The sequence below is a fragment of the Dermacentor andersoni genome, chromosome 3 (genome assembly GCF_023375885.2).
Source record: "Dermacentor andersoni chromosome 3, qqDerAnde1_hic_scaffold, whole genome shotgun sequence".
Classification (NCBI taxonomy): domain Eukaryota; kingdom Metazoa; phylum Arthropoda; class Arachnida; order Ixodida; family Ixodidae; genus Dermacentor; species Dermacentor andersoni.
The window spans coordinates 47,150,837-47,174,251 of NC_092816.1; the positions used below are offsets into that span (position 1 = coordinate 47,150,837).

Below are 23,415 nucleotides of genomic sequence, written 5' to 3' on the forward strand. Positions count from 1 at the left end.
GGTCCGAACTGCCTCCTGAACGATGCACAACTTTCCAGATTGATGCGCGCCATGTAGAAAACATGCTCCCAAAACTGCCTGAGGGCAGTGAAGCAGGCGGAGGAGGGCAAACAGAACAAAGTGCTTTCAACCGCAAGAACGCATGCGGCAGAGCCCAGTGTTCGACCCTTCTGTCAGGAAAACGGGGATGGCGGTTGGGCATTAAGACACATTCAACTGAACTTATTGCCCCCCGACCCCCTCAAATGTTGTGCAGGGCTTAGCCTTGGATGTACCCACGCAATTAATCCCTGTCACCATTGCCAGTTGTGAAATTGTAGTGCTCCTTGACACAGGGGCCAGTGCCTCTTTGTTCAGTGACAGAGTTTGGCTAGCTTGCCGAAATCTTTTGCTTGCTTGAGAGAATGCTTAACAACTTTCTGCCTTACCAACGGCTCCATTCTTGCGGGCAGCGCAGTGGATGTGACTGTTCGGTGAGATGGGCAAATGAAGCGCTTTTGCTTCATTCACTTACATGGCTTGGCTGTCCCCATTATTCTGAACCGCGAGTTCTTTCCCGAGTCCCAGATCGTTGTCCTTTCTGAAGCCTTTCACCAGCACCATGGCTCCCGCATGTATTAGTGCAGGGCGAGTGCCTTGTCCATACAGCACTCTTAGTTAAAAAGGCTGATCCCTCTCTGGCAGAGACTGTCAAATGTATTGCCTTGCCTGCACATGGTGGCACGTCCCACACTTTAATTGCTAGTGCAGTAGGGTTGGACCTGAAACAGAGAAGTCGCAGTTTTGCCCAAAAGGTGAAGCACCGCAAGCAAGACAACTACACAAAGCAACGTTCATGGTTTTATCGGCAGTGTAAGTTGCAGTAAACATTCGCTTCCCGATTAAATTATTAAGCAAGGACTCATGCTCACAAAGGAAAAAAATGAGATCTCATTCGATGACCCCAAACACTAGCTGTCACAATGCTGCCATGATGAATAGCGCCGGCTTCGGGGAGCAATCACTTTATGCTGCCTCTCACTTCAACACGTTTTCACAACCTCAAACACTGAGCACGCAGGAATACAGTGTTCATGAAGCAACCAGCCATCTAAGCCATTGCACCAACCACAGAGGCCACAATGCGCTCAGCCGCACAGATAGCCATGCGCAACCACGGCTGGGCCAAGGGAGGAAATGCGTGCCCAAGTCCTCCCCGCCACCTTAGGCACGTTTCATCACATGACCTCCAACATTGGGCACATGGGAGGCCGGCACACATCAAGCCACCATCCTCCTCGGCTCACCCACTCACAGCATATGACACAAGGCACAATCTCATTGCAATTAGACTTTACACGGAACCTCACGGCGATGCCAACCATTGCCAAAAATCCACCTGTAGTGTCCGTATAACTGCTATCGCAATAAAATATGACATGTCCAAAATGCTGTCCAACTACGATGAGCTGTTCATGGGTGATGCAGGTTGCACTGACCTTGTGCGCCACAAGATCGAAATAGGAGATAAGCGTCCTCTCATATGTAATCCCGGGCTTGTTAGCGTGTCCAACAGGAAGGCTATTGATGGTCTGCTTGACAATATGCTAGCAACGAGTGTCATAAAGTGTTCCAATAGCCCATGGGCATCTCCTATTGTCCTGGATCTGAAAAAAAATATGGTACTTTCCGCCTTTGCATTGATTGCCACCAGCTGAAAGCAGTGACCTGTAAAGATGCCTATCAGCTGCAAACTATGGAATCAACTGTGAGCAGTGCAAGTTCAGCGAAGTATATCATGGCTCTGGATGCTGCTAAAGGCTACTTCCAAGTAGAGATGGAACTTAGGCCAAGCAAGGACAACTTTCACTTGCCATTATGAGCTTTTTAAGTTTGGGACGATGCCCTTCGGCCTATGCAATGCACCAGCAACATTTCAGAGGCTAATGGATCAAGTTCTAGGCAAGGCCAAGTGTTCCCATGCAATATGCTACCTTGACAAAATTATAATATGCCCACAAACGTTTGAGGAGAATATTTGGCACATGGAGGACTATTCAGGGGGCTCGTGGCAGCAGGTATGATGCTAAATCCAGCTAAGACACAAATGGCACAAACTTGAGTGCAGTTGCTTGAGTTCACCTTGGGCAGCGGTTCCGTTGAGCTGAACTCGGAGTTACTCCAGACTCTTCTGCATTTTCCCATGCCCAAAAACATATTGTGGCCTCTGCCATTTACTTGGAATGGCCAATTTCTATCGGTCATTTGTTCCATCCTATGCGAGACTCCAGGCACTGCTAACAAATTTGTTCAGAAAATCTGTTGGATGGCATTGGGGTCAGAAGCAAGAGCAGGTGTTTGGTGGCTTGTCTCGAGCCATTGATGAGACAGGGCGGCTCAGGTTGCCTGATCTCACGAGGAAATTCATTGTCCAGGTTGACACAAGTGACCTAGGATTGGGGCTGTCCTTCTTCAGGAATTCAATGGTGTCCTGCACCCTCTGGCCTCCTTTGCTAGTCAGGCACTGCTTCCTGCAGAGATGGACTGCTCTGCAATGTAAAAGGAGTGCTTTGCACTGCAGAAATCAAATGTCTATTTAGACGAAACTCATCGAGTAGACAAATCACAACGTGCTCAGCTGTCGTGAGGCTTTGCGAACCTGCAGGTTGGCTGGTGCACTGGCCACTGCTCGTACAGCAAGACTTTTCAGAGCAATATAGAAGGGGGAGAGTGAGCGCTGTTGCAGAGGCCCTTTTGTGTGCCCCCACTTCCCCACCCAGCCAGTGCCAGAGGCAAGTGCAGGGAGATGGAAGCTGGCGATGTGCCCACCTGTACGAGTGGAGGGGTGGATGAAGAAGAGAGGGAAGTAACTTTCAGGTTGCCCTTTACACATGAGAATGCAGTAAAAGAGGTTTTTGGTGCTGTGCAGCCAGGCGGTAATGAGACTTCTCCCTCAGTTGGGGCAAGAGTTCTTAGTATGCCAAAGGGGTGCAAGATCAGCTGGAGCTATTGGTAAAAATCGTTTCATTGGCCCCGACTGTGCCTGTAATGAACGTCACCTCTTAATGACGATATTGCGGGTGTGCCGAAGGGATTATCCATCAAAGCATCATCCCCCGCGTAATGAAACCAGCTTTCCCTCTCAGTAGGCCGCGGTTACATTCAGCCGTGAAGAGCTCGTAAGGGCCTAGCAGAAATGGAGCACTCCAACAGTGCTGGTGTTGCAACAAGTGCAGAAGGGCCCAATCCAGCTTCTATTGCTGGTAGCCCTGAAAATTCCTACCGGTTGGACCACGGGCTCATGCCGAGATATATGGCTACCAAGGGAAAGTCCACTGACCTGTTCAAGGCGGTGATATCAAAGAAGCTGAGATACGCACTTTTGCGTTAAGCTCACAATGAACCAGTGGCTGGAAATCTGAGCACCTCAAAGAACTTTGGAAAACTCACTTGCAATGCCACCTGGACTGGCATAAAGCAGGATGTTTTCTGTTATTGTCGAACTTGCTATGTCTTTCAGATGTTGCCATCCACTAGGTTTAATAAAGCTGACTGACAGTCAGTGGCCTTGACTGTTTGCAGCTTGCGACTTATTCAGACCCTTCCCAAACAGTGAGCAGGGCTTTCAGCATCTTTTGGTAGACGTCAATCACTTTAAGAAGTGGGTATTTTTTCACTCCATAAGGTGACGGTCCAGGCAGCATTGGACCAACTGACAGAAGTTTTCACACGCTTTGAATTTCTGGAGTGTCTGATAACGGAAACATGTTTTGCAAGACGTGTACTTCTGTTTGGACCTTATGTAGCCCTACCACACCTTGACCAACCTCGCGGAACATTTTAATCATACTGTGAAGTGGATGCTGCCATCCTTTGCCAAGAGCCAAAAGGATTGGGAAGACTACATGAACAAACTCACATTCGCCATTCAGACAGCAGAAAAACCGGTCCACCCGTTTCTCCCCTACTTTTCACACTTTTCGTCGCGAATTGGCAAATCTGCCGATTATTTCTGCACAGCACCAAGATGAGGTTGAGAATGCCCAAGGGGACCTTCTTCATACGTAATGAGGCATCATGCCCAGCTTGCCGCCCACAAAAACCACCACTTCTGATTTCAGGCAGGCAACTTTTTGCTCAAATGCAACCACGTCCTTAGTGATGCCAGCAAAGGGTTTTCCGCTCTGTTGGCACCAATATGGCTGGGGCCTTACCCCGTGAAGAAACGACTCTTATCCCTTGTGTGTCAGCCGACGGATCCTCAGACGGTGAGAACCAGGGCCTGCATTCATATTGCTGATTGAAAGCCTACCACTGCAGGCTAGATGTGTTGGTGCCAGAGCCCAGCAATGTTGGGTCTGGGAGACAGAACGCTGAGTGCGCCTGACCACTTTCAACCACCACACTGGTGCCCTGTAAGGTGATGACCACTGCGAAGTCGCCCGCACAAATTCCAGACCTTCCTGGTAAAAGGAACACTCTGGTTTTGCTTTCTGCCTCTGCAAGTGAGCACATTTTTCCTTCAGGACTACCCGCAGAGATATGAGCACACCACAGTTCCAGCTTTCAGGGTTTAGTCTCCTTCATGTACATGCCCTTATTTTCAAGCTGCCCCTGCTTCTGACTTCCATTTATCATCGTACATATATGTAGAGGGTTGGCTAATGTGCTCATTCTTTTGTCTCTTCGTTTTTGTGACTAGTTGCAGAAATGTCAAGCGGGGAAGGGGAGGTGAGTGGGGGTGCAACCACACGAGTTTCGTTGTATGTAAAGGTGACAGCTTGGTTCGGATGCTTTGAGCATTGCTTTCCCTGCACATGGATCCACTGCAGGCCCAGCGTGCATGCGCCACAAGTACTTTGTCGTGCACGCAAGGAAGAAAAACAGAGTGTCCAGCCAGAGGCCCAACCTCCCGTGCTCTGCCTCCCTTCTCTCCTTGCCGCCTTCTCAGAAACGAGTGCCGTCTTTGCAGCTGCTGCTAATGCTGTTGCTGCCGGTGTCTGGTGGCATCTTCCCGCCTCCATATGCACTCTTGACAGTTGGTGGCAGCTGCCTCCGTCGGAGCCTTCAAGTGGCAAACCACTTCTGCTTAAAATAGTCAAGCCGCCTACTCTTGTCGCACCTTCGGGCCATCGTTGCAGCCGACGCCGACAGTGGGGTGCATGGTCAGGCGCTCCCACCACAAGGATGCCTGCTACTCAGCTGACTGCCCCATCTACGACACCTACGGAGGCTGGCCGGAAGATGTGGAATGTGGCCACCTGGAAGTACCAGGAAGGGTGTGTCGGCACCTCTTTGGTGTGTGTCAGAGAAAGCATGGCCAGAGAGTGGACAGGGGGGCCAGCACCACTTGCCCTATCCCTTCAAGAGGGCACACATTCACTGTAAAGGACGCTGCTTCGGGCGGCGCTCACCTTCCCCTCCCCGCTGACGCTGCTACCTGCGGGAAGTGCAGGACGCTGGTCATCCTTGACTGCCACTACACCGGCCGGATGCGCCCGGAGGAGAGGAGAAGGAGCGCAGCAGGCGACTCCGCGGGGCCTTCTGTTGCGGCGGCGCCGTCGACGGACTGCGAGCTGGCCGAGCTGTGCTGGCTGAGCTTGCGGGAGGACTCCGAATTTGCAGCGCTCGTCCTGCAGGAGACGCTGGCGGATGAGGAGGCAGCCCACAAAGAACAACAACGTGTTCCGCCAACCGAGCCAAAATCAGACGCGGTGGCCGCTGACCCAGCAACCGCACTGGTTTCAGATTGAACTCTTCAGCACTGAGTGTGGAGGCTCCAGGGTGCTTTTTTCGACTTTTTATTTTCTTAGAGACATTTTTAGGTGTGTGTTTCTGCAGCGAACAATAGTTTATATCTAACAGTTATATTACACAGGGTTTGTGTACAGTATAAGCCATGTGTTATTTAAATGCACGGGCATTTACCTTTCTTTTTTTTTCGTGTTATTATAATTATGTTGTTGGTGTAGAGACAGTTGTTCTCATTTTGCCATATTCCTTATTTTATCTTTCTTTTAATTTTTGCTCGTACACAGGCTGTAAGTTAGTGGTCCTTGCAACGTCTGACGCGTGCTGATATGGAGGACCTTTCCCAATGCATTACATGCCGTCGGCTTATTTCCCAGCCAGAAGGAACTCCCACATTCAGGGAGAGGAATGTGGGAGTTCCTTCACTCCAACGGGAGCAGTCCTTACTGTGCGCTCCGGCTCTAGGCCCCTTTGCTATTGAGAGGAAGCTCCCGAACCATTGTCTGTCCCTCAGCCCCATACTGTTTTCTCCAAGCATTGCGGCCGCGTTCCGAATAGTCATGCTACGTGTCCCTCCGATTGGATCGTGGGACATGATGTTGGAAAGTAGCTCTAACCAAGGAGCGCCGTCGCAGAATGCATGGAAGTCAAGTGAACACAATAATGGGCGGCAGACACTACAGGCAGGTGGCAACGCACGTGAGCATCCATCTCTCTTTTCAATGTGCATACAGACCATTGTTTGACGCAGTGCGCCACCTGCTTTTCTCCACCATTGGGGTCGCAGTGGACACTGTGTGTGCTCTGTGCGCTCAAGTGCGGAGTGCATTCTGTACCGTAGTGTTCTGCTCAATAAATGATTTTACCGTTCTAGACATCTCTCTTTCCTGCAAAGAAGTACCACAGGTGTGGCAGGAGCCAGCCTGGCCCTTCGACTCAGCGCTTGACCCTACAGCGGGTCTCTGTCCAAATGCCAGCGTGTCGCATTGAGAAGCCCACCTATGAAGCTATTTGCCGACACAGCACAGGAAGACGTAGAGTGAGCCCGCAAAGTGTCCCTCACTGCTCGAAAGTAAGAAACTACTTGATACATGCAAAATACTAAACTATTGTCACAGGCATTTATGTCCAACAAGCAGGCACAATCAGCAGCTGCAATTAGCAAGCAGATGTAACTACCAAGAAACCATGACACACGGCCTGCCTCAAGCTGCTCACGGCACGGCTTTCACGATGAGAAAGCCAGGCAACGTGACAAAGTTCTGGCACTAGCAGCCTCACCTCGATGTGGTCATAGAGGGTGCGAATGACGGGATGTGTCTCCATGTTCTGCTGTGCTGACTCCTGTGCTGCCACCTCGGGGGGCATGGCACTTTTGGCCAGCATGCGGTCCACGTCAAGGATCTGTCGGGGACGCATGGAAACAGCGATCGATTTAACGATTGACAGGGTTTCAGAGGAAGCTTTCACTCAGAGCCAACTATGATTTCCCTATTCAAATACGCATCAAATATGGCAATGCGTCTGTGAGACAACCAATGGGCCAAATCTGAATGCGATTTGTTGCATCTGAGAAAGAAAGTTAGGTTCTACCAACTCTATGAAGCAAAATTTTGACTTAGAGCCTCATATCTTTCTAAAAGAATTGCCAAAAATTGGCACATAAGAAAAGAAGAGAAAAACAGAAGCACAGTCTTTTCAAATTCATAATTATGCACCAGAAACAAATTTCGCAGTTCTATAAACTGTGTCCCTTATAGAACATCAAGTGGACAAATATTATACATGAAATTACAGTTTACGTGAAATTGTTAAAATTTTTATAAGGGTTTCGCAAAAGTCCTACTCATAGATTGGTGGTACAGTTCTAAGCAGTGCATAATACATCAATTTTGTCTCCTTCAGAGGTATTGTTAGGGGTAGCTCACAAAATTATTTGATAATTTTTTATTGCTGAGTTATAGGGTAGTGAATTTCATGCATGGGTACTCTAATTTGGCAATTTTCATTTTTTTTAATTGACAGCCTAAATAAATACTCTCCTTCCTACAGCTACTAGATTTTAACTTCTTTTAGATGCAACAAATCTAGTCAAATGGGTGCAGTGGTTGCTAAGGAAAATGATTTTTTTTTGTCATGTCTTCAGGTAAGAGCTCCCAAGCTGAAGCATCCTCTTAAAAGGTAGATTTAGCTAGAGATCTAAATACATAGATGCGAATGAAGAAATTGCTTTTCTCAGAATGAGGAAGCCTTAGCTTGGGAGCTGCTATACAAATACATGAAAACGGAGCAATCGTTTTTCCTGGGAACCAGTGCACAGAATTTGACGAGACTTATAGCATTTAAAAGAATAACTTAGAACCTAGTGGAAGTAGGAAATTTATTTTATTTAAGAAGCCAACTTTTTCATCAGACATGTTAAAATTGCAAACCTCAGAAAAACACACATTTGACGTTAACAAATTTGTAGGTCAGCAATGAAAAATTATAACAAAAGTCTTCAAACTGAAGTTCATAGCATGTCTAAAGCAGACAAAATTGATGCACAATATACCGCTATAAAATATTGCGGTACTCTTACATGCATTCTAGGTTTACACCTGAATAGGATGTGGGGCATCCACGACGGGTGAAGACAAGGAAGACGACATGCGGCTGGCTAGCTGAATCTTAACAGGGCGCTCTACTACTTGTGAATACTAATTTGTGAATAGGACTTTTGCAAGATTGCCGTAAACATTGTAAAAATCCACAAAAGCTGTAAATTAACATACCAAGTTTGTCTGCTTCAGCTGTTCTAACACATGCAGTTTACAGAACTGTGATATCAGCTTTGGTGCAGAACAACAAATTTGTGAACTTGGTACTTTCTTTATTTATTTTCAAACTTCCCAATTACAAAACTCGTGTCTGAAATTGATAAATCAGTAACTGCCCCATAAACAACAGTATAACAATTCCGTAAACTATACCTAACAATACATCTAAAGCGAACAGAAATATGTACTACACATTGCTCACAAACATACCACGGATGTGTGAGAAGGACTTCTGCAAAACCCTTGGAAAGACTAACAATTTCATGTAAACTCTATGTTCATAAATCACAAATGTCCACGTGAGAGGCTCTAAGAGATGCAGTTTACAGAAGTACGAAATCTGCTCTTAGTGCGAAGTTATGGATCTGTAAGCTTTGTGCTTCTATTTCTCTGAAACTTGCAAATTTTCAAAAAAATTTTCTAGGAAATTATAAATGAAAGCTTTGTTTTCTACAGTCACTGTAACTTAACTTTGCCTCTCAAAGGCCACAAATTTCATTCTAAATTCTTTCAGCGGCTGTCTCATAAAAGCATTTCTGCCTTTTGCATGTAGCACGTATTCGAATGGGGACATTGGAGCTGGCCTCGAGCTAAAACTTCCTCTCAACACAACACCGAGCCTCCAAGACATGCGAAGAAGGAGGACTCCTGAATAATTTTGACCACTTGAGATTCTTTAAAGTGCACCTAAATTTAGCAGCGTGAGTGTTTTTACAGTCCACCTCTATGAGAATGCGTCCGCAGTTGCGAGTAACCAACTCATGACTTCGTGCGGAATGCTATAGCCATCAAATCATTGCGGCAAGTCACAAAAACACTCAGAACTATGAACATACTATAGAGATGCAACTGCATTATTGCCGAAGTGCATACATATTCATATTTAAACATTTCCACGTCCCTCTGTCAATGTTGAAAATGAAAGAAGGCCCTATAAAAAGAGTTGCACCACATTTATGTACACAATCCCGCTGTTTTTTAGGCATAATTTAATTAAAAATGCTACACCAGTTCAGAGGGACAGATGATTCGTTAAGATACAGTAGAACCTCATTCACACATTTTTGGGAGAAACCGTGAGAAAAAACTAACGGGTAAAACGTATGATCTGTAGTCACTAAAATATTTGGCAGACTCAACCGTAGTTTAGATCTACATAACGAGAAGCACTTCACGAGTCATTGCAGCATGAGATGCTGACGCAAGCCGCTGGTGGATCCCGAGTGACCCGAGACACGTGTCGTTTTCATATTGCCTAGTGTTTTAAGACGGCGACAGGAAACGAAATTGAGCTGGTGGTAATTGCCGTAATACAATGCCGCCAGGACGAAACATGATGCTCACTTCGAGCAGCCTGCAGCAGGACATGGCGGCATGTTTGGGTTATTGCCTATTAAAAGCATGCATACACTTCCAACGGAGTTACGGCATACGTGCTGGAAAACAGATAGGTGAAGGTGCTCATCGCAATAGGGTTGGAAGCGATAGCTGCGAATGTAATAGCTGTGAATGTAACATACAACGACTCGCAAGGAGATTTGCTGATGCCATAAGAGAAAGCTGAGTGTGTAGCAGCATTTTCCTGCAGCATGGAAGGGTGAGTACTGCAGGGAAGCTGCCGTGGCGGGTGCCTACTGCTCTTGATCGGGCCTGCCTCGCTTCTTTTCTTGTTCACACGCAATCTAGAAGCCGTAAGACGCATCACACGATCGCGGTTTGGCAATGTACTGAACATTGGTGCAGAAAGATTGTGTTTTCTGGAAATGTATTAAGCAGAAAAAAAAAAGGCTAACTGTATTGGGTCATTTTTCCTGTTCTCAATTACAAATGTTGGTGCCGGGAAGCCGTACAAAATGGGATTGTATCAACAAGCTTCTACTGTACATGTTTGCGATTCTTTGCAAGAATAGGGTTGCTAATCAGTGTAAAGGGTGAAAATAAAACTTTTTTTGTATTTGAATTTCACACTCAAAAAACTGCACCATCTACTGCCGATATAATGTCATGAATTCCATGTCTTATGTATTTAGACCATCTTCAAGAAATGCAGGAAAAGCTGCCGTGACTGTGGCAGGAGAATTCATTAGCATCTATGAAAAAAACGTAAATGAAACTCTGAACAAGAGAAAGTTGAGCAAGTTGTTGAAGATTCACAGCTTGATAGCTTAGGCACACAAAACATGGAAGCAAGAGTTCCTCGTTTGCACGCTGCGGCCATGTTTTTTACACCCAACTTTTGAAACTGCGAAAGCAAATGAAACTCACCTTAATTGAAGCATCAGCTGAGCCGGTTGCAACGAGCTGCCCTGTACAAGTAAACAAGTGAACAAATAGATCTCAAAACACTTGCAAGATAAAACAACTCACAAAACTCATTTGGCAATAGAGTATCACCTGATGCTAACCCTCTGACGACCCCAGAAAGAAAACAAAGGAGTTACTTACCATCACGGCTGAATGTTCCGGCTCTGCACTGTGCCTTGTGTGATGTGACATAACAGGTCTCGTACAAGGCAGGTTCAGGCGCGAGGGAGGCGGCTGGAATAATGACGTAATGTTACACTTACAATATCTAAAAGGTTCACTGAGAAACATATACTGGGAAGAAAGGTGACGCTGATGCATATGACTTGCTACTGCAGAGCAAGGAATACAAGAATGCACCGTGAACGAACGAGTAGGACTCCTCCTTGACAATACTAGTACAAACTGGCAAGTATTGATCGAGCTTGAGGATTTAAAGGCACATCCACATCTGCAAGCAGTTGCAATTCTCAATTCTGAAAAGTTTCACCCCATTCGCTACACCGCAGGAAGCTGAATGCAACAATGCCACTAATACTGCACTCCAACAATAGTTTACAAAGGACTACAATTTATCACGGTCATTCTCAATGACCTCACTTCATTTCTATGGACAACAAAGCCCCTGTGGGCAGGAAAGATCACTTTTTAGAATCTAATGTCTAAGAGCACTTTTATCGCCAATTTCAAGTTCATCCCATCCTCTTCCACATTTACAGAATGAACTGTGATGGTGCAAGGCTTACACCACAAGTTTATGCAAATTACCTGTCACCATAGCAGAATACACCGGATGGACATTTTGCTATAACTTACAGAAAATGTCAGTTAATACTTATGCAAAGTAAAAGTAGTGCAACATTTGGACCAAGTTATCCAGGGTTGTTTGGTTATGTGATGGCTACATGGCATACGGACTCCATACAGAACCGCCACCGCACGTGAAATGTACGCTGCTCCTCCAGCGTGTAGCTAAACACCATGCAACGAGTGATGGGACAGATTATATTAGGTGTACATTAATTAAAAGGTTATATGAAGGCAGCATGAATAAGAGAGAAAACGCAAGTAGCTGATTTGTAACTGAGATAGTAGGGTCACTAAACAACTCTGGGGTGAGCAGTTTGGTGAGCAGGCAAGTGAGCAGCTCCCCCCTCTTTCTCCTTCACTAGTCTCCCCATGGGCACTCTCTCCTCATCATCACATACCCCTCTAGAAAACATGCAGACACTAAATCAATGCCAAGCACCAATAAAAAAACAATCAATTTTTGCCTATCTGGGCTCAGCATTCTTCAGCTTTGCTGTTGTCGCTGCATGCACAACAACAGCATACGCTGCACAATACACACTGTACGAGATAAAATCAGTCGACTGTGCACAACAGCAACAGAGACGATGAGGAAGAGAGGGTATGTGACCACATGTCAAAGGAGTGCTAGATGAATGATCATGATTGATGCCGCCACGTATATAGAGCAACTGCCAATACTTTACCCTGATGACATCATATGCATGACCCTGCTGGCCCCGCAATACGTGAAGAAGGGACCAGAAAAGCCCTTTTTTTAATCACCACAGGTGGTTTCACGGTCCTGTAAGAGGAAGTGACACTGCACATAGGTAATACATGCAGCCAATAACCAGTTTTTTACTGACCACCAAACACCGACTATGGAATAGGTGTCAAGGGAAGGAAAGCAGAGGCAAGGGTCGCATTGGATTAGACGGTGCAACAAGATGAGGAAATTTTCAGGCACGGGATGAAGTCCACTGACACAAGATATGGCTGATGGCGATCAAATGTCTTGCTGCTGCTTTGCTTGGAACAAGCTTGTCCAGTATGCAATCAAAACTTGAGTGGACTACTGTCAAAGGTGAGCAGCCCTCAAATCGTTAAAACATAATCTGTACCTTCAGTTTCGTACTCCAAGTCAATTCCCGGTCCCATGTAGGGTTGGTCCAAGTTTGAAACCTTATTGCCTTTCAATTCTGTAAGGAAAGAAAAGAAAGCACTGACGGCATTACAGGGATACTACTGAGAAAAATAATTTTAGCTGTGTTAGTGACTTAAAACTTCCACAATACCAAAAAAAGCCACTTTTACAACTAGAAAATACTTGGTAAGCCAGAAAAGAAGCAATAACGAGACAGATGGCAATGACGCCTTGAGATTCCCGCACCAGGTCACAGTGGCGTTATGGATTTCGACGCCACTTGCTCAAGCCTAGTTAATCTCTTATCATTAAAAATGAACTAATTCGTATTATGAAACAGCAAAGGACTGAAGTTAGGAAGTTACACAAACTTTTACTGAATCACAAGTGCCAAAATGCAAAAACATTTGTTACGATCCTTGATGTCGCGCTGATGTACTGGCCCTGGAGTTTTTGGATATTGCAATTACCTGCTGCAGAAACTTCTCAATGGTGTCATCATCTATTTTTCATAGCTGCTATTGCAGAAGGATAATTTTAATAAAGCTTAACCTAATATTCCAAAGTTCCTTTTTAAGATATCAAAGCGCTCTGTAAAGATGGGCTCATCAAATCGAAGAATTATTTAGTTTCATTTCTCAGTCCCTTGGTGCATGCTTTTCTTTCAGCAACATAGCATGCACAGCAGGGAAGACCGTAATTTATCTTTTTATATTTCCTATGCTTTGTGGAAGCTCTCACAATTACAATCGTGTGAGAAAGTGCAAATGAAGACAGTAATAATGAGGAATCAGTAAGGAATCTAATACTGGAGGGTTGAGATTTACACTCTCCGGTTGTGGAAGGTGTGCACGCACCTTGTTCAGCTCGCAGGCCCGCACTGACTATGTTCAGCAATCTGTCGGACGGGGGGCACGCTGGGTGTGCCTTTACCATGTTGGACAGGCTGACTGCAAGCGTCTGATGGCCATCGTAGAACAATTGGCTGTGGAAAAAAAAAAGATGAATAAACAAACATTGCAGCATACTTGTTAGCTACGAGCTAGCAATCGCAGTTTTACGATGTTTTCACAAGAAAGACACGGGTACATACTCGGCCTTTGCAATGTCTCTTTCCTTTGCCAAGTGACAACGTTTGCAGACGACGTTTCGCCATGCATTGCAGCAGAGATGATACGCGAACACCGAATCTATGTTGGATGCGGTTTGGACGAGGTCAGCAACGTCTTTTAGCTTCGGTACTGCACACCAGTTGCTAAACGCACCTTTTTTAGGATACACGCGCATACTTCGAACGCGCACATAACATTGCCGCACGTTTTAAAAGCGTGGATGTGTCAGGTAAGTTAATCGAAACTCACGTGTGTGATTGGTTGCGCCCATGTAGGTTACGTTTCAGCCAACTGCACACTCCCCATTTGTGCACAGAACTGCTGCACGCATAACACTGCGCAGCATTCGATGCAAAAGCAATATTCAGCTGGGACCGAGTGCTCAACACATGTTCCGATAGCTAAGTAATGACACCTCTCCCAGCGTAAGCGACGTACTGGACAACACAAGTCAACACGAATGAATAACGTTAACTAGCAGAAGAAACACGCTGAATGTCGGGTTTGTAAGCATTATCTAAGAAAATGAGGTGCTCACCTAATAATGAGTCTGTAGAGCGCCTCCCGGTCCTTGATGCTGGCTGTATTATTCAGCATCTCGAGCCTGTAAAACTTGAACTGATGAAACCAATAACCCGATGGCAAGGAAATGTTTGTCGGAAGGTGAAATTCAAAGAAACTACAGCAGCTACGGCGCTTGAACCACTTGAACCGCAAACACAGCCACGCAACGCCGGCGTCTCAGCAATACCACGTTCAAAACACGCAGCCCGTGCAGGCCGGAGAAAAAATTGTCCGTCAGCTACTGATTGCTTTTTTCGCCGCTATGGCGCTGACTGACAATCACGTCTAAATATTAGATTATTCATCCTAAATTAAAAAAGTAAGTAGCAACATTTTTATCCTTCAACTTACTTGAAATTGAATATTTTATGTTGTCATTGAGCGGGCAGCTTGAAACCACGGGCAACCAGAGACGTGTGCCAACGCTGGAAGCGTTCCTGGTATGTACCACAGTTCCTGGTCGGCGCTTGCCGTGGTTGTCTAGCTGCCGTTTCCATCGTAACAAACTGGTGTTGCGCTACGAACATTAAAGCAGGCAAGAGCGGCCTAAAAGATATATGCTGCTGTTTATAAATGGCACACCTCACAGGGAGCAACCAGGACTCGTCGAGGGAACGGTCACGTCAGGGCAAGTGGCTAACTCTCTCAAGATGGGTGGCGTCGAGATCGTCGTCGGAGTCGTCTCTCAGCTCGGCCCTACTGAAAATAAGCGACCGAGAAGACGACGAACCGCGTGGCCCTGTAGAGCCTCGACCACGGAGTGAAGCCTTCCGGCCGCGACGCGAAAGTGCGAAAAGAAAACTGCAAAGTGAAACTAGGCCGTCGTCAGGAACGCTGCCTCGGGACTCATCTGGTAACAAGCCTGCAGAGCCATCTCCCGTGTCTTCACCACAGCCTGATGGTACAGGACCATCAGGACGCCGGTCGTTCTGGCGCACATCTTATCAACCTGACGAGGACAGTTCGATACAACACACTCCTATCGGCAGTCCAGGACCATCCGGACGCCAGCCGTTATGGCGCACCTCTTATCAACCTGACGAGGGCAGTTCGATATATCACGGTCCCACCGGCAGTCCAGGACCATCGGGACGCCAGTCGTTCTGGAGTCGTGGTGAGGACAGTTCGGGACTTCACAGGGCACCGCCGGCCTCCTCAACGCGAGTCAGTGCTCACAGTGCCGAGAAAACTGCGCCCGAAGTCGAGCCTACTGACAGAGTCAGCGGCGCGAGACAGCCCGATGCTAGTTTGCAGCATCCTGCCGGTAGTCAGCCGACACGGAGCGCCGCGAGCACGCCTCGCCATGGGGAACCTGCTTTAGAACCCTGCGGTAAACGTGCTGCGACGTCAACGAGCGGCAAGAACGATGCGTCTAGGGCAAAACCCGTCGCCGAAGTCGACAGGGCAACGCAGGGGCGCGCGTCGTCGCCCATTTCGCGGCCGTCCAAGCAACAAAAGCAGGGAACAGCAGCGAAAAGGCCAGTAGGCTACAGAGTGCTCAAGGAAATGGCGCGGTTTCGTGCGGGTACGCGAAAGCTAATCCCGCGGCTGCCATTCGGGAGAGTGGCGCGCGGGATCGTGCGGCGCCACACGACAGGTGGTCACGATTTGAGGATGCAAAAATCAGCCCTTGAAGCGCTGCAGGAGGCCAGTGAAGCAGTCATTGTGGCAGTTCTCGAGGGCGCGGCCTTGATAGCTCACAATGCTCGCCGTGTTACCATCATGCCGCGGGACATAGAAACACTGCTGACCATCATAAGAGATTATGCAAGCCTTCATTCTTCTCTTTATGCATAAAGCATTTTAAATTTTATTTATTTTACTTATTTTAATATTTATTATGACGCAGAATGCATTATGACAGTGCGTACTATAATGATAATAAAAGTTTACTAGGTGTGCATAGCCTTTTGGATGTGGCATTTGGACTGACACCATTTGGAGTTTGGATGGCCCTGCACGGCTCCTCTGTGTTGGCTTCACCACGTCTCCTGGCATTCCTGGTACATCACAGCTGGACCATGCCACACATGGACCGTATTCTGAAATGGTCACTTTTGGCGATACTGTTGCCTTCGCCACGCCTTCCCTGTCGGCACGTGCTGATTGGCTGCTTTATTAAAGTCGAATGAGCTGATTGGCTGGCTGAGCACTAGGTCATCCAATTTTGCTCAACCAGCCAATCAGCGTGCACCTGACAGCAGTGCCTTGGGGATAGTGCATATAGTAGTCGAAGTGGATTGTTTCAGAATACGTCTCTAGAATACCACCGTATACTGCAGCGATATCTCACTACCATGACTTAACAGGGAGTTTCTAGTGGCACTGTGATAATGTCTCCAAATAAGCCTACTGAAAGTGTGTTAGACTGCAGCTTCAACACTTGACTGAAGAACATGCAAAATAACCACAAGTTTTCTCAGATTTTAACCCCATTATAAGATTAATCATGTTCCAAGTTCATTCCACCTAAAGCAAAGCAGCTACATTGTCAGGCACTCGCAAGCAATAAGTATTTTTTTTTTTTTTTTTTCAAAATGAAAATATGTGAACCCTTTGGCTTGAGTCTGTGTTTCCTTGACAGCATGGGCAAATAATTGCTTTATCATGGTAACCAATAAACATAATGCATGATACAAACGTTACAAAAAAAAATAAAAATTAACTGAAGCTTCTGTTATAAAACAATTGCTGGCAGCAGCTTAACCAAGCGATTGCAGGTTGGGGTTAATGGGTTTGATTCACGCTTTCGAAATGGAAACTTAGCATACTGAAAATGAGAGCAACATCCTGTGAACAATGTAACTTTAGCAGTATCTCTTGGGCTTGCTAAATAGCATTGCAGAGGAGCATATCTAGCTGACAGGCATAATACGAATGCGACACTTAAAAAAAATAGAAAAAGCAACTTCATTCTGTAATTTATGGAAGTATACGGATCTGATTTGCAAAGATGGGAAAACATTTTAACACCTTTTTGACAGAGCAAGGTTACCTTAAAAATTGGCGGGCACAACTATTTTATCAGTAGAAAAAGAGGTAACTAGGATGACGAGTTACCAACGAAGCGAAGCGATGAACAACAAAGGAAATGTAGAATTTATGCTTTGTAGGCAGCGCTTATGTTTTCACATTTCTGATGATGAAAACTTTGCAAGGGAAGGAATGCATAGGGCCTCTGAGATACGAGATATTTTCATTTGTGGGGTGAGGAGATTGTGTTCTCCTTTGCAATTGTGCTCCCATATTATGCGTGAGCAAAAACTGAAATGAACTTGATCTTCATTTTTTTTTAATTCACTTCAATTTTCTTATGTTTTGCTTGAGTTCAGTAATTCTTCTTTGGTAGTGATGTATTGCAGATAAGTAGTTGCTATCTCAATAAGAAGCTTTAGCTCTGAGCCAACTCTAATTTCCCAATTCAAGTATACTTGAAAAACACAAGAATGCTGTCGCATGAGGCAATGGCTGGACTGATTTCAATAAAACCTGTTGCACTTAAGAGACAGAGCTAAATTCTACTAACTGTAGCAAGCAGAATTGTCATTTAGAACCTCATACTATTTACCAAAAAAATTTTGATAATTGTTAAGATTAAAAAAGAAGTTAAGCACAGCAATTTACAAATCCACAACTGAGCAACAAAAACAGATATGATACTTATGCAAACTGCATCTCTTGTAGCATCTAATATGGACAAATTTGATAAATGGTTGTACGTGAAATTGTTGCAATGCTTGCAAGTGTTTTGTAAAAGTCCTACTCACAAATTAGTGGCATATTTGAGAGTGGTGTCTAACACATCAATTTAATTTGCCTCAGATGTCCTAATAGGTGCAATTTACATAATTGTATTTTCATTGTCCATTAGTGAGTGACAGAGTTGAAAATTTAAAGCTTCATTGTTTTTTTTTTTTTCATTTAAAGCTTTCAACAATTACTAGTGTGAAAACATTGATGCCCTAAATAACAAGAGCTCAGCTTCATCACTAGACTGCAACCTTTTCTTCTAAATGCAACAAGTCCCATTAAATTCATGCAGGGATGCGAAGGAAAACTATTTCTCTGTTCCCATGCATTTGGATAGGAGCTCCTGAGCTAAAGCTTCCTCTTAAGATAAAGGGCAAGCGTAAATGCATCCTAAAATCTGGTACTGGTAATACACTTTGCATTGCAAACCAAATGCAAGATACTGAACAATTAAGATAATGTATAAGATATATGAATATGTGATATAAACCGTGTACACAAACCAGCAATTGTTCCACCTGAGCACCTCGTATGTTCTTATCCCATGATTGGCTCAACAAGAGGCCATGACTGGTACTCTTCCTTCACCACGCTTAGTTGTTCACTAATAATTTTGTTCTTAAATCTCCATAACCTCTGAATCTAATAAAAAATTCCCATAAATTGTTGCTTGCAAAAATTCTTTCACTGCACAATGACAATACAAACTCAAAAAGAACAATGAACATGGCTGAAACTCGACACCCTAGAATTCATTACGAGCCTTTGCATACATGCTGTTATAAAATAACAAAGCTACAAGAAAGTTTAGTGAACCATTCTTTACATAAAATATTCAGAATGACTCATACATGATCCCATTCATACTCTAAAAAAAACAGGCCGAATCGTGCTGTCTGCAAAAGCTTGCAAAAGTATCTCATTGCATACAAAGATCTAGCAACATGACACTTATCTAACAATTTAAGTAAGGAAAGCATCAAACAGATATTACGTCACTGAATATGTGACTGTCATTACTACAATGTTTACAAAAAGTGAAGTGTTTTTTGCAGGTATGATACTGCCTTGTAAGAAAGAAAAGAAGGAGGTTAGACCACTTTAACATGAAACGTTGACATGGTATCACTGATAGGGTTCCTCTGATGGGACTGGATTAAAGAAACTACAAAATATATATGACCAACAAAATTTTTTTTCAATACTTGACTGCATACAGAGAAATGGGAAGAACAAAACAACATGCATGGGGAAAAAAAACAACATGCCCACACACCACCCTTCTTTTAATGGAAACCCATCTCAACGTCCCTTGCACTTATACCCTCGCACTTCTACTCATCAACAAAACTATTCTGAGATGGTCGGAAAAGAACAAGAGGCTGAAACAAAATAGAATTCCTTCAGGTAAAATAACCCAGATGCACTGTTCACAGCAAAGATGGTACATGGCATGTAGCAGGAATTCTTGCTTTCTTGGACGAAGGCATTAGTACTCCACAAAATAGTGCAACACATCACCCATGCATGTGACATAAGGAAACCAGTGGAGGTCTACTCTAGATCTCCTGTTAAATTGCTTCTTCCAAGAATGTTTCGATGTCACCTGCTGTACGATGGCACAGTCCTCTCTGCTCTAGTTCTTCAGCTGAAAAGAATATAAATATGTTATTTACTACAATGACAGAAAGCAATATTTGGTGTGTCCTTGAAGACACCTTGCACAGATAAATGCATATAATGCCTGAACAGCAAAACAGGGACGCTATAGGTCTATTCGATTCAGCCAGGTTTCTCTGCACCTATTCGCGGTGCCCTGCACCTAGGCCTTCGATTCCCCGAGGTGCAGCGGTGCACCCTGCACCCCCCTGCGTGATTGAACGGGGTGCAAGGCAAGGTGTCGTCGCGGTGCAGTGCACCCTTGAACCTTGCAGCGAGTGGTGTTGCGTACCCCAGGGTAGCGTATCGTACTGCTGCCGAGAAGTAGCGGCGCCTGCTTATCGAAGCTCGACCGACGTTACTTATTGGGTAGCGTGGCGTTGTCGGCGGGCTGCAGGCATCCGGTAGACCATGGCGACCAAGCAAGGGCGAGACGATTTCTAGTGCCAAACTTGCACGGTTTATTCAAAGGTAGATGAAAGAAAATGAGAAGAGCAAGAAGTGATCAAAAGTACATTTCGGAGCCCCTTAAATAGGCTCTCTACAATCGTGAGCGGGATCTTGCTTCCGTCGACGTCACGTGACCGGCACAGAAAGAGGGCCCCTCCTCCTCTGGTTATACCGAGCCTGCTGCAAGGAAGAGGTGGTCCCGCCTCCTGGAATTGTAGACGCATGTCCGCCTCTTCTGGGCGTTGCGGGTTCGTGGAAGTTCTCCTCTAGGTCCAATTCGAGAAAAGGGTCTCGCCAAACTTGCACACCCACACACACATACACACACACAAAAGAGGCCTGTACGCGGCGGGGCTTCCGGCAGGCAGGCAGACACTCGAAACGGTCATGGCGAATTAGAAAGTCACGCTTCATTTCGACGAGGCCTGGTCGAAGAAGGTCGGGTGAGAGAAAGTTCTTTCTGCACGTGCTGCGGAGCAGGCGAAGTCACTCCTCATTACGAGGCATGGTGAGAAATGGTCGGTTGAAATTCTTTTCAACACGTCGTGCCAGACGCCAACGCTAACAGTGGGTCCAGCCTGGCACACCAGAACTGGCACCCCCGCACCTTTTCGTTTGTGGTGCCGTGCAGCTTTTTTCAGAATCGAACAAACCTATTGTTTACTTACTCTGCTGAGTGCTGCAATGACGATAGGTCTAATGTGGGAAGTGCTAGTTGAGCACCCTTCCTGCTGTCTTTTCATTAGTGATAGGGAGTTTTAGATTTTGCAAATACAAACGGCTTTGGGTACCCAAAGGGACTTTTGTACAGCTTTGGGGTTATTTTGTGTACCTTTTTGTGTGCTTCTGTATGCCCGGTAGTTTGTGTATGTTTGCGTCCCGTAACTGTGGGTATGTAAAATCTGAAACTCCCTAACATATAAGTTATAAGGTTTCTTTAATCCTTTATTTATGATTGCCTACCGGCAACATACCAGAAATGTTTTTTTTTTTTTTCTTGTCGAGTTTCAGTATTGAGCACAAAGTTTCTGGCCAGATGCCTTCGGCCAACACTGAACGACAGGCAGCAAGTATCATTTGTTGGTTTAGAGGAGGAACACTAGATGAGGAAGAAGTTTGGCACGTGACTCGCTGTCTTTTGAAAGCAAGGTCAGAGGAGACAGCCTAATGCAAGATATCCACCTACATTGGTGTCACATGTGATGTAAAAAAAAATGAAATGCACACCTATGGTTCACATATGATGAGAACTGTCTATACATATTGAAAACGAAGCCTTAGGTGATATGTAGTGAAGCCCACTTTCCCTGCCAGGGGTTTACCTCCCTGTTGCTGAAAGAATTTCTACAAAATATTTTTTTTTCTTTTTGTTGTATATGCTTATTCTTGATGTGCTTTGCACATTTAGATAGAAAATAAGCATTTTTACTGGTTATTTATAATTTTCCTTCCAAGTTTAAAAGGACCTCTAAAGGGAAACGTTAAGTTGAGCTGGATTGAAACGCTACAGGCTTTTGTAATAACGAATTCGTCATTCATAGCGAGCTGTATTTCGCTAGAATAGCAGCTTGGGCTTGTTGGTTTTCCATCCTGCTGTTAACAGCGCAAAATGTAGACAAGAGACGAGACAAGAAGACACCACAAGCGCTGACTTTCAACAAGGTTTATTTTGATTTCGCTAGAATAGCAGCTTGGGCTTGTTGGTTTTCCATCCTGCTGTTAACAGCGCAAAATGTATTAGCTCTTCAAAATAAACGTTGTTGAAAGTCAGCGCTTGTGGTGTCTTCTTGTCTTGTCTCTTGTCTACATTTTGCGCTGTTAACAGCAGGATTCATAGCGAGAACAGGGCTTTCGTAAGCAAAAGAATTATTATCGTGATGTTTATTGCTCCCCCCCCCCCCCCCCATTTGAAACGAGGCAGTGACAAATAGTCCCCTAGCCTGCTTCATTTGTTCAGGTTTTACTACATCTATCGCTATCTAGCCTTTTGCCCATCTGATCTCAATCTTAGCTTTCCCATTTAAGACTTCTATCACCAGCTGCACCATTACCTACACGTACAATTTCTCCAGTTTCACCAACCTTACTGCTTTTCTTCCACCAATACTCTATGATTCATGATGATTCATCTTTTGCTCATCTTGACTGCTGACCTGTTAATCCTTCCATCTTCTTTGAATCTCAACGCTTCTGGAAGGTGGACACGCCCTACGGATCTCGCTGGGTCAGTACGCTTGGCATTCCATTTCAGTGTGCCGAGTCGTTTGCAGGCTTTCTCTGCAGCGCACACATGCCTCATCCTGTGGCTCATATTTGCTCCAGTATGTTTTTGCCCTCGGGGAGGCAGCTTGAGCCTCAAATAGCAAGGCACTCCTCCTTGCGATATCGCACATATTTTCCCTCCCTATTTCTTTCTTGCCATTTATCCATGGTCTTTTTTGTTTCCATCCTTTGCATCCAATTTACCATCACTGTTTCCATCACTTTCCTGTTTGTCTTTTATTTCTCTCACTTTCTTTAAAAATGAAAAATTAGAGTAGCGCCACTTGCTCTGGCCCATAGTAACTGATGCCAGATTCCTAGGTGGCTGTTGAGGCGATGACAGCAAGCAGAGAGAAGACGACGAGACGCGTACAAGCGAAGTGCGAGCGTCAGACGAAAGTGCCAGCACTAGGCGTTGCTAGGGGTCCTAGCGCAGCGAGAGAGTGAGAGAGTTGGGAGGCAAGCGCTAGGCCAAATGCGGTTCGCGGAACGCCGCCGATGCGAGTTGACAGAGCAGTGTCTGATTCAGGGAAAGAGGCATGGGCTAAGGAGAAGGTGATGTGGAGATTACGTCAGCTCCCCAGTTTCAGCGCGGACGATTCAAATTTAGAAGCGGCAACTTCGGTGGCAATTTTCTACTCAACTGAGTCATATATTGATGTACAGAAAACGATAGCTTATCCATCTAAGAGAGGCGGAGGGGAAATGGGAAAGTTAGGAGGTTGTGCGTCGCGCTTGGGTTCATGCGTAACCCAGAGCTGGGGGGGGGGGGGGGGGGGGGCACACTGTCACTCGTTTGCTTGCTCGCTCACTCTTTCGTCGCGGCAAG

General features: G+C 45.4%; 1 protein-coding gene across 2 annotated transcripts in view; it reads right to left on the reverse strand.

Annotated features, from left to right (window-relative positions):
* CstF50 (cleavage stimulation factor subunit 1 Cst50) overlaps positions 1 to 14,676 on the reverse strand; it is a 28,699-nt gene extending 14,023 nt beyond the window's left edge. The window contains exons 1-7 of one of the 2 annotated variants that reach the window (XM_050196878.3): positions 14,440 to 14,676; positions 13,647 to 13,774; positions 12,767 to 12,844; positions 10,995 to 11,087; positions 10,815 to 10,855; positions 7,012 to 7,134; positions 5,394 to 5,612 (exon numbers count right to left, since the gene is read on the reverse strand). In XM_050196878.3, the coding sequence (XP_050052835.1) occupies positions 5,394 to 5,612; positions 7,012 to 7,134; positions 10,815 to 10,855; positions 10,995 to 11,087; positions 12,767 to 12,844; positions 13,647 to 13,774; positions 14,440 to 14,498 (741 nt within the window). In that variant the 5' untranslated portion in view covers positions 14,499 to 14,676. The remainder of the gene's footprint in view (positions 1 to 5,393; positions 5,613 to 7,011; positions 7,135 to 10,814; positions 10,856 to 10,994; positions 11,088 to 12,766; positions 12,845 to 13,646; positions 13,775 to 14,439) is intronic. The other variant, XM_050196882.3, reaches the window with a different exon arrangement.
* Between the last annotated feature and the right edge of the window lie 8,739 nt (positions 14,677 to 23,415).